This window comes from Acomys minous (assembly GCF_964271855.1).
Source record: "Acomys minous genome assembly, chromosome: 19".
NCBI classification, from domain to species: Eukaryota; Metazoa; Chordata; class Mammalia; order Rodentia; family Muridae; genus Acomys; species Acomys minous.
In genome coordinates, this window is record NC_140499.1 from 35845059 (window position 1) to 35857105 (window position 12047).

The 12047-nt window shown below is 43.1% G+C and overlaps 1 protein-coding gene across 12 annotated transcripts in view; it reads left to right on the forward strand.

Annotated features, from left to right (window-relative positions):
* The window catches only part of MED12L (mediator complex subunit 12L), a 315424-nt gene that overhangs the window by 76508 nt on the left and 226869 nt on the right, over positions 1-12047 (forward strand). For all 12 annotated transcript variants that reach the window (XM_084768339.1, XM_084768345.1, XM_084768347.1 and 9 more), the window contains 2 exons: positions 7464-7595; positions 10329-10455. In XM_084768339.1, coding sequence (XP_084624465.1) covers positions 7464-7595; positions 10329-10455 — 259 coding nt within the window. The remainder of the gene's footprint in view (positions 1-7463; positions 7596-10328; positions 10456-12047) is intronic.

The window sequence follows — 12047 nt, forward strand, 5'->3', positions numbered from 1 at the left end:
GACCCAAAGGTGGCAGGAAAAGCTACTTTTCACTTCTGTTTCCGCAGTCCCAGAAACAGACTTTGTACCGAGTAATGGAAAGGACAGGCCGGCTGCACCAGACAGAGTGCTTTAGATAGCTGCACTGTGGTGTTTCCTCTGTCTCCACTCCTAGTACCACCATCAACCTCAACCTCAAAACCTACATATTCTTGCTTGCATTTGTTCTGGACCAGTTTGTATTCAACATTTAGAGTTTTTGGGTGGCAAAAGTCTGGAGGTTAGCATGTGCTTTACTTATCTTGAGTTCACCAGGCATAGGTACTCTGCTTGATTACTGTCATCAGAAATACAAGAGCTTTGTTACTTCCTTGGCTGTGCTTGTTGCACACTCAGTTTTCTCAGACCTTTGCTCCGTGATGTCAAGGTCAGTGTCTTGTGTGTCTCCCAGCACATCATTAGTCCCTGGCGATGTGCCTGGGTTCCAAGGATGTGGTCAGTGTGTATTTACTCACTTTGGGCTTTTGTGCTATTAAAAGGCTGTTGGTAAAGTGCTGGGTGATGGGGAAAAGGATATACCTCTAGGATTTGCTCTGAAGGAGAGGGGGGCATAGATTAATGAAACGTGCATCCGCTTTACAATTGGTATACAACCAAGACAGACAAGGAGGTATTTGCAAGCGGAGGCAGGGGCCTGGCTGACAGGAAGCCCTTCGGCTATGAAATCAGCAGGCTTTGAGGGCACCTATGAGTAATTTGCTTATATTTGTAAAGGGGCAAGTCATCGCTAGATGATGTAAGATGATGTGAAACCAGCATTAGCGTAGCACTGAGTATTTGTAGTGCCTGTCGAGTAACTAGGTACTTAGTAGTAGTAGCTACTGTTATTATTAGTGACTCATAAATTTGCAGGAGAAATGACTCTAGTATGATTAAATCGATTTATACTGTGACCCTTGGTGTTTTTATGGACACATGCACAAATATCTACTGCACAGCCTATTCATCCATAATACTCAGCCAGGATCTGTTGAGATTCCTTCCCCCCCTTTTTCCTTTTTGTGAATTATTTACCTACTGTAAAGAAGCACTTGGATTGGCTGGGCCCATCCAGGCTGAGATGGCTCTAGCGCTATAAAAGAGATCATGTTCATGTGAATACTTAATCTCCCTCTCTTAAAAAAAAAGATTTATTTATTTATTTATTTATTTTGTATACTGGGCTTTCCTTGCATGTACACCTGCATGCCAGAAGAGGACATCAGGTCACATTATAGATGGTTGTGAGCCACTATGTGCTTGCTAGGAATTGAACTCGGGACCTCTGGAGGAGCAGTCAGTGCCCTTAACCTCTGAGCCATCTCTCCAGCCCTCCTTAACCTCTTTTTCTTTTTGTTTTTGCTTAATATAAGGAAAACAAATCACTTTCTAAAAGCATTAAGTCAAGACACGTAAGTGGGGTAGCCGGCAAGTCTGTCCATTAGTTCTCCACCGCGGTGACGGCGTACTCGGCAGAGGAAAGGTTTACTTTGGCTCATCGTTTTAGAGGTCTCATTCTATGCTTACTTGCCTCCATTGCTTCTGGCCTCTGATGAAGCTGAGTGGCTATGGAAGGGAATATGTGGCACACTGATGGAGCTGGGAGGGGTGGCTGATACAGGGTCCCCATATCCATTTAAAGATGAGCTACTTAAAAAAAAAAAGTAGCTGACTTCCTATAGGTTCTGACACCACCCAGAGGTACCACCAGCAAGGGGCTATTAGCACACAAGCTTTGCAGGAGCAGCCTAGAGTCCCTACCTGAAAACAAGGGAAATGTATGTGCATGGCTTCCTGGTGGGGTCCATGTATGCTGTGTACTAACATGTATGTTCATTACAGCTTGGCAAGAATAGTATTTTGCTTTGGAATGTCACATTTTACTACTCCACTCAGGAGCCCCATGAATTAACCCTTTTCTTAAATCTAATAGCAAAATGCCGTCAATATTAACAGTTGGGGTATAAACAAAATATGTGTTCAGACATTTATACAGTTAGTAAATAGGAAAAGCATGTTTCACTTTTATATTGCATCAGCTACATTTATCAGTGGTGTCTGTCTTGTCTGTCTTTGGTGTGTCTGTCAGGGGTGCACTTGTGGCGATAACTTACCCTGCAGATGGAGAGTCTCTCCTTCAACCACATGGGGCCTGAGGCTCACAGTTCTAGAGACTTCAGTTCAGTATGGATTGGCCTTGGTGCTTTTGGCCTGTGCCATGGCAGCATCTCATAGTGGGGAGAGCATAGTAGGCAAAGCCAATGACGTCATGGCCTGGAAGCAAAAGAGGGCGAAAGAACTTGGGATTCCCCAACCCCCACTAGACCTTGCTCCATAAAAGCCCGACCACGGACTGTCAGCCTCATGGGCTGCAGACCAAGCCTCCCACACATGTCTTGGATGGAGAGGGACACTTAGACCATAAACATGCTGACACAAGAATCTAAACTTTATATTTACATTTATTGCTGTTTATCTCTTTGTGTGTAGACAAGCATCTTTAGCCTCTGACCTATTTAGCCTCTAGACAAGGATTTTTAAAAAACATTTCATTTATTTATTTATTCATTCATTCATTTATTTATTGTGCATATGCACGCGTGCGTGTGTGCACTTTAAGCACATGTGTGGAGACTTGAAGACAAAGAGTCAGTTTTCTCTCCTCCATGTGAATGTCTGAGATCAAAGTCAGTTTGCCGGGCTTTGGAGGAAAGCATCTTTACCCAGTGAATCCCGAACCCCACTGCATGTGAGGTCACCCCACTTTTCTTTGATTTATTCCATTACCTACATCACTGGGAGTTCGTGAGGCGGGGATCAGCAGGAGAGTTTGATAGAATTACCTTCCGATGCCTGGAGCACACGTGCCTTTTCACCTTTAAGAGTCGCCCCCCCCCCCATATCTGTATTCCCAGAGATTGAATTATTAGAGCAGATTGTGTGAACATTTTAAAGATTGTGTGGATATAGTAGGGATTGTATCCAAAAGAATATTACTGATCTCTCTTTTCTCCAGTGTAAAATATGAGAAAACATTTCTATTCTGTGCTTAGAGGACCTCACCGTAGAAGGTGTTTTAATAGATACTAACTGAATGGACAAACAATTGAACTGCAGGGTCCACCTGTTTAATAACACTGGTTTCCAGCCTTATATTACAGAATATTAGTTTTGAAAAAGGTACTCTACAGCCTAGGCAGGCGTTGCACTTAATACACCATCCTGCATGGGGGACTGTTTGCAGAGTGTGTGATTAAGGACATTTTTCTAGTTTTAAAACTTTTACTGCAGCTTTCTTAACATTTACTATTCAAACACCAGTTTGCTGTCCCTGTAGTCACATGTGAAGTACACTTGTGTTTTCTGCTTTTTATGTACTTGGGTAAAAGTGTTTTGCATGGATTTTTTGTTGTTGTTGTTGATGCTATAGCAACAAGTCATTAGAAATTTGGTTGTAGAATAATCTCAATCCATCCTTAGATTCTGTCCGTCTGGTTAGCACGGATTCCTCTGCCTGGTTGTAGAGAGGAAATCAGCTCTTTGGAGCTCTGGGGAACTGTAGGGACAGTCATCAGTGCAGGAGGAGACAGGGGTGGCTGAGGCATGCATAAGCACTCCTTTACAGTGGGATATAGGTTTTGGAGGAAGATGAAACCCGGGTTTCCGGCCTGACTGGTGGCATGGTATGTAGTAGTCATGAGCACAGAGGCTATGCCATTATACCCACGGTTTGTAGTAGAGTATTTGCCTTTTGCTGTATCTGGTTGGGGCTTTCATGTGCTTTACGTTTGTTGTTACTCATTAGCCTATAACTTTCCTCTATGTGTCGGTTTCATTCTTTTGTACTATAGAAGTATAAAATGAAACTATAGTTCCCCTATCTAGACTAAAACACTACTAGCATTGGGACTATCAAAATGTACATTTCTTAGTCCTGTCCTACACTGAACCTTTCCAGTACTGTTCCCTCATTGACTGGCCTTAAAGAGCTCCTCTCACCTCTGGGCTCAGCTTCTTACTAACTTTTCCTTCCCATCTCTCGAGGAGTGTGATTTCCTTTCTCTTTTAGCATCTAACCCTCGTGCACACACACTGTAGGCACCAAGAGCAGGCTCATCTTCTTCTGTCTTCCAAGTCTTCTGTGTGTTGTTTGTGTACTACAGTGTTCACTGTGTTTCAGAGTGGATTGCATTGGCTTGGTTGCTTTTCTTTTGTTGTAGTAAGACACCACAGCCAAGACAACTTACAGAAAAGTTTGCTGGTGGCCTACAGTGTCAGAGGGTGAGTCCATGGCCATTATAGTGAAGAGCATGGCAGAAGGCAGGCAAACATGGTGTTGGAGCTGTTTCTCAGAGCTTACATCTTGAGACTCAACCATAATGCAGAGAGGGAGAGGAGGAGAGGGAGAGGGAGAGGGTGCTGACTGGGAATGGCAGGCTTATAGGCCTTCCAAGCCCACCTCCTGTGACCCACCACAGCTCTACCGAGACTTCAGACATATGAGTCCATGGGTGCCATTCTCCTTACCTATACTGAGCCATAGTTATATTCCCAAGAGATGGTGGCCTTAAAAGCTGCTGCTTGCTGAGAAGGGAATGCAGTGGTGTGAGTTTCTGTGGCTCTCCTGTCTCTCACCTAGTTGAGATGTTACTGAACACAGTGTGCCCTGTGTGCTTACTATAGGATATCTCAGTTAGGTGTGAAATCACATATAGTGGGGGACAGCAGTTAAGGAGAATTAAACTATCAGGCCTGAGGTTGCCAGCTAGAAAGTACTTGGATTTTGTAACAAGTCTGGTTTTTTTTTTCCCCCTGTAAAATATAAGTACGTATTTTTATCTGATCTTGAAGATGCAGGGGAAATACTTAAAATGTGAGTATAATGCACATTACTGTTTGGATCATAAATGTTCCTATCAGTTCCCTATTAGTGCAACTGTTTAACTTCTTTCCTCTTTTGAACCCAGACTTGGTGCTTTATGAATTGACTCTAACTTATGCCCCTTCCCCCACCTTTACATTAGATTTCAGTCAGAAAAATTTTAACAAATGTCTTTTTTTTTAAATGCCATGCTCAATATTTATTTCACTTGAATTATTTCCCTTGTTTTATATTAAAAAATTTAGAAGACTTATTTATTTCATTTTGTGAGTACAAATGTTTAATGGCATGCATGTCTGTGCACCATAAGAATGCTGGTTCCTGCAGAGGTCAGGAAAGGGGGTTGGATCCTATGGGACTATAGTCATGGATGGTTGTCAACTACCATGTGGTTACTGGAAATTAAATCCAGGTCCTCTGCAAGAACAAGTATTCTTGACACTGAGCCGTCTCTCTAGCCCATTCCTTGCTTTAAATTAAGAGACCCAGAGCATCTGGGTATGGTGGCGCGTGCCTTTAATCCCAGCACTTGGGAGGCAGAGGCAGAGGCAGGTGGATCTTTGTGAGTTCTGGGTTAGCCTGGTCTACAGGGTGAGTTTCAGGACAGCCAAGGCTGTTCAGAGAAACCCTGTCTTGAAAAATTAAGAGGGAGGGAGACAGACAGACAGACAGACAGAGACCCAGAGCTCCCTTTAATGTATCTGTAAGATCGTATTAGCACATATGTAGAGGACACAATTTAAGAAACTATGAATAAAAGCCTTAGAACAATATTTCAATTTAAACTTTTTGCTTTCATATAATATATTTTGATCTTGTTTTTGTCCTTCTAACACTTCAGTTCCCCTTTACCTCCCTCCCTCCCAAACTTCAGGTGTGCCTGCATGCTCTTTCTTTCAAAACAAACAAACAAACAAACAAACAAACAAAAAGCCAAAACCCTATGAAATGAAAATCAAAGTAAATGAGAAAGCCAACAAACAAAACCAAAAACAAACAAAATCTCAAAACACCCGCCCCCCTACCCCCCCAAAATCTCCAAGACATGAAATTTGTTTTGTGTTAGCCAGCTACTCCCGGGCATAGGGCTTTCCCTGGAGTGTGGCTGCCTGACATTGCTAAAGTGGCCTGGAACTGGAGATTAGGTAGGTCACAGGCCTAGGGGAAAACCTACTGCATTATTCTGCTAAGCGAACAAAACAGTAAGTGAGTACCTTGCTCAGCCCAAATCAGAGAAGATTCTTCTTGCAATAGATGGACACTAACATAGGGTCCCACAACTGGACAATGTGCAGAGAGTGAGAGACTTTGGAGCAGTCAGTCCAGAAAGGAATGTCTCCATTAAAGCCCTCATCATAAGCTCAGGGATCTATGTGGAAGAGGAGACCGAAAGATTGTAAGAGCCAGCGGTTGGTGGATGACTTCGGAGAAACAGTGTCATCCAAGTACAACAGGGATGCACACAGGAACTCATAGAGGTGGTGCCAGCATGCCCAAAAGCTGCACCTGTTCAAGCCACATATAAATCCCAGTGCTGAAAAGGGAAGTGGGACACAAAGTCCCGCCCCTAACCAAGAAGCTCTGTGCAGTTGGTTCCTGCTGGGAAAGGGAAGGCAGTTTTTCAAATGGAGTGTCAGAGCAAATTGACTTTTAGGATTTGAAGTGTTTGCTAGTATTGACAGCTACTCCTCCATTTTCCTTCTGGATGCCTCATATGTCTCAGGGTCCACAGGCCTGTGCTCATGTGTGTGCCTATGCTTCTTGGGATTGTCCTCATGACCTTGCTCCAGCTCTGTTCATGTCTAGCCTTGTATTGAAGTGCTAATATGGCAGTCATCTGTCTTTTCTAGCATAATGCTTATGCTCATGAGAAATACTGCATTTCTTGTAGCCTGTATGTTGTGGCTTGGCATGGATGCTGTAAAGCCAAGGCATGACATAGAAACCCAATCTTTCTTCTGTCATCCCTCCAGCCCACCAGCTATGACATGTCCCCTGGGTCCCTGAAGTGCATCTCAGTCTGTTCCTGAACTGATAGTGCTCTGCATGTAGCCAGGGCTGCCCTGGTCCCCTTTCAGTTGTTGCTTCTTCAGATGCTTGGCTTCCCCGCCCCCCCCCCCCATGGTTGCTGTTCATGGTGTAATGACTTATGTCTGCTTCATCAGTAGCCCAGCCTTCCTCTGGTTAAGTTCTTCCAATCTCTCGCTGGTCATTCTGTCATACAGCCCGATAGGATTACATGGCAAATAAATCCTATCCACCCTCTGACCCTCCTCAACAGTGGAGTTGAGTATGTGGACTTCGTAACAGCTGTTCTTGTAGTTCAGTGGTCATTTTCTTTAAGGAATCTCTGGTTCTCTTGGAATTGTTGTTACACACTCAGGTGAATTTGGAATGTCTTCTTTTTTTATGACTGAGGATTTTTTTTTTTAAACCTCTCTACTCAAGTTAAAATGATTTGAAAGCACTGTGCTAGAAAAACTTGGGAACAGAGCTTTAAGGGTCAGGTTGTCCTTTGCTTGCATTAACATGATGTGGTTGGTACATTTCTCTTGGCCATTAGGTTGCCCCCAATGATGAAGCTGTGGTGACGTTGTTGTGTGAATGGGCCGTGAGCTGCAAGCGGTCTGGCAAGCACAGGGCCATGGCTGTGGCGAAACTCTTGGAGAAAAGGCAAGCAGAGATTGAGGCAGAGGTAGGTCCCTTTTTCTCTCTTCTTATGCATGACATCATTTAATACACTGCTGCAAGGAGAGATACCTTCCTTTTGTCTTTATTGTATTAGCTTTGTTTGTCTTGCTTGAGAAAGCTGTGGAAGGGCCATCATTGTCTCAAGACTCATAGTAGGATCTAAGTAGACACGGACAATAATTCCTGTTCTAGAATAAATAAGAGCTATATATTTTAAAATTAAATTTAACATCTGATAAGAACAGAGAAACCCAATTTTCAGCGACTGATATTCATGAAACAGCAATAAACACATATAAACTTGTATAGAGTATAACCCAGCTTTCTGACGTTTTGAAGCCACACCATTTATTAGCAGGCTTGGAAATATTTTCTACAGCCAGTTAGTTAGGGTTATGGGATCATAGATATCAATTTGAATTATTATTTTTTGAGATTATGATTTAGTTTTAGGTAGAATCATTAAGGCCTCAGACGTATAAAATGAAAACCATAGGCAACATTTGTTAACGTTAGCGACTGTTAAAGGGGGGAATTTTCTAAGTGGGCTTTCTTTCTTTTCTCTCTCTTTGATTTTTCAAGATAGGGTTTCTCTCTATAGCCCTGGCTGTCCTGGAACTCGCTCTGTACATCAGGCTGACCTCGACTTCAAAGTCCTACCCCACTCTGCCTCCCAGAAGTGCTGGAATTAATGGAGTGTGCCATCACACCCAGCCTAAAGTGAGCTTCCTTCATGTAAGCATTAGCCCACTGGCCATGGTGAATGTGTGTGGTCCATTGAGGCCCGTGGCCTGCATCACTTTGATGCCTTCCGGCCTCCTATGTTGTTTTGCTTCCCCTTGTACTTCTTCCTGTACACAGAACCCAGAATGGGCTTTTAGGAGTGTAAATGGATTATAGTTCCCACTTCCTACAGTAGATAGAGCCTTTTAAGACACAAGACGCTTCCCTTTGCTTGCCCCACCTGCCCTTCCCTATATAGTACTTGTTGTCCTCTGGGTTACAGAGCTAGCCCTAATTTTGTTTTGGTCCCCTCACCACATACAACTTAGATTTTATTTTATTTTTTTCCTTTCTTCAGTATTGGCTCTTGCTGTTCCTTCTGGGTGGCAAATCCTGCTCCTGAACATTTTAATGCCCAGTGTCTCTACAGAGCACTCCTATTTCATTAAGTGTCATATCCTGTGGAGCGTCTTTAGGCACCATGTCATCTCCTGGGTGATGGCAAGATGGCGGTCACCATGAGATTGGTATCCACTCCCAGCAGCTCCTAGCCACATCATACATTTTCCTATGTTTCCCTGGCCACACCACAAGGGAAGGTAGACTGTGTTTATGGGTTAGAATCTGCCTTTCCCTGAGTGTGAGTTTGACAGCAGTGACCTTTGCCCATCCTGGTCATGGTTCTGGGTCTGGCCTCCCGAGAGTAGTGGCATGGATGGATAAACCTGGCTCTCCACAAGGCTGCCAGTGACTTCCTGTGAAATGACGGGAAGTGAAATGGGAAGAGGACTGTCACAGATATCTTCTCTCGTCCTGCCAAAGCTGTGCTCCTCAAGAACAAAAGATCATACTGTTGAAAGTAGAACTTGAAGATAGTGTGGAGGTGTGAACAAATGACCATGTACAGTGTAAAACGAGAAGAGCTTCTCACTGCTGTTTCCCACATATTAGCAGCAGACTGTCCTGTGGTAACTGTAGTGACTGACTAGACCTCACCAGCTAAAGATGCATTTCTCACTTATTTGTGGCACTTCTAGGTTGATTCTTTTTTTTTTTTTAACACCAGTCTCCTCTTCTCTATGTATTTCATAATGCATGCGTATGTGTGCATATGTGTGCACATGTGTAGCATTTTGGGAAGGTTCACACCGAGCTTACTCAGCAGTTTCAAAGCTGAAGTGAACCTGTGTCTAAACATGCATTTCTTAGAGATGGCCAAGGTAATTATTTCTATTATTGTTGGAGTCATTAGCATTTGACCTTTGAAAATAGTGGGTAGATTGACGAACTAGTATTTTAGCGTAATGTTCTTAATAATCCAATTAAAGACTAAATGATCAAAATAGGAAAGGTCAAAGAAATATCAAAAAGACTGGAAATGACTCTGGTTTAATCTCCTCTCTTTGTTACCTCTATGGTAAATAGAAGTTAAAAATAACTTTTCTAGATGTGTTTCAGGAGCCACGGAGATTCCGAGAGGCCTGAGGAAACTTTTAGCGAAGTGTGATAAATAAGCAAGAGGATGTGTTTGGAAGAATCGTTTGCTTTTTTCAGTTGATGCCTCCTAACACACATTCTTTAATGCTTCTTCCTGATAGAGTCACCCAACCCAAAGTGATCAGATTCATAACCATGTGACAGTGCAGGAGAACACGGTCAGACACGAGCTCAAACTGTTTCCAGCAGTTTTGCATAGGAGGAATATTCAGTTGGGCACTATCACAGTGCAGGATTTACTGTGCAGCACAGGGCAGAAATGACCAAGTATTCACAGATTGTGTTCTTTGGGGGGTATTCTCTGACGTCAAGCTGAATTATGGGGTAGTTTCCTTGATCAGAAATCACATTCACTGTGATGTGTGGTCCTCAGACAGTGCTGGGGCCTCAGTTACTGATTGGTCTAAGAGTTGAAGTGTTAATAAGAGCCCGCCACACATCACCTGCTGGAACTGCACTGGTGCTCTGTTCACTCACTGTTCTTGTTTTGTTTGTTTGTTTGTTTTTTAACCTGTAGAGATGTGGTGAATCGGAAGTCCTCGATGAGAAAGAGTCAATTTCTTCAGCATCCCTTGCTGGATCTAGTTTGCCTGTTTTCCAGAATGTTTTGCTAAGATTTTTAGATACACAGGCCCCGTCACTGTGTAAGTAAAGAACACGGTTTTCTTTTGGGTGAGGGATTTCCCCTCTCCCTTCCCTCTTCTCCCCCTCTCCCTAACCCCTGATTCTCTCTTTCGGCTAAGCCTTCTCTTCTTTGTGTCTTATCTAAAGTTCTTGGCACTGAATACAATCTGTTTTACTAAGCAAATGTAATATATTTTTTTTTAAATTGGGTAAGTTTATTACTTTAAAACCAGTGAAGTATTCAAACAATTTTAAAATGTGAAAATTGAATATCTTCGTACCCTTGTGTTTGGTTCACTGGTGTCTGTTTCTCAAGAGTCCCTTACCCAAACAGAGAGGTGCGTGTACTGTGATGTCTTTAACTGTCACCATGACGGGAATGATTTGCTTGTGGAATTGCCACTTAACCTTCTCTGATCGCTACACTTAAGGAGGGAGGAAAATAAAACAGCACATCCTTTATAACCCTGCAGCCTACAGGGAGCTGATGATGGGTGTGGCCACAGCTTCGCCGTTCTCCTCGGGATGTTTCCATCACCTTAAGCTAATGTTCTTTTTTGCTTTGTTGTTGGCAAAGTGAGAGTTTGTGGAATTAACAGTCACCTACTAGGGGTCCTAGGGGTGAGCAGTTTTGAAACGTTCCTGTGTGAGCAGTACTAGCTTGCTAACCGTTATTCTGATATATTCAAATGAAAAAATATAATAGATCCTTAGGGAAGATACAGAACAACACAGAAGTGGCAGGATGGGGATTGATATGTAGAGGAGGGCAAGGAGAAGTTTATGGAAAAGAGGTAAAATAGCAAACTACATATTATTATGACTGTTTTGAGAAGAGGCCTTGTTTGGCTGAGAGGAGCCTGACCCTTTGGATCTTTGGGACAAAGCAAGGTTTTTTTTTTTTTTAATTACATGGAGGCATCGGGGCAGTGGTTCTCAACCTTCCTAATGCTGTGACTCGTTAATACAGTTTCTCGTGTTGTGGCGACGCCCAAACATAAAGTTGTTTAGTTACTACTTCGTAATTATAATTTTGCTACTGTTTAGAATCATAATGTAAATATCTGATATGCAGGATACCAGATATGCAACCCCCAAAGGGGTTGAGAGCCACAGGTTGAGAACACTTGGCCTTGGGGAGTGCAAGTGTTGGAGCCACTGCATTGTAGGGAGCAGAAGGCGAGAGGGCAGAGGGTAAACTAAGAGCAGAGAGCCAGGCACAGGAGTTGGCAGCTGACAGTTGTCTGGGTTGTTAGGAGGTACACATTTGTTCCAAATTTCAGTTGTCTTTCGGGGAGAAATGCCTCTGTCCTTTGCCTCTTCTGAATCACATTTTCTATCAGAGAGATCCTGTTAGTTTCCCTGAGATGAGGCTGCTTGTTGCGGGAGAAAGGACGCTTATGTACAGTGTTCTGGGAACCGAGCACATGGGCTTTTGAATGAGTTTGTTTGTTTGTTTGTTTTGGGGTGGTTGGTGTTTATGAAGACAGTGGTTGCCAGGATTTTAGCTTTGTAGATTTAGCCATGCAGTTTTCTAAACTTACCCCAAAGGTATAGATGTAAAGCTTTAGAATGTGACTACAGTAGTGAAAATCATAACGTGAGCTACACA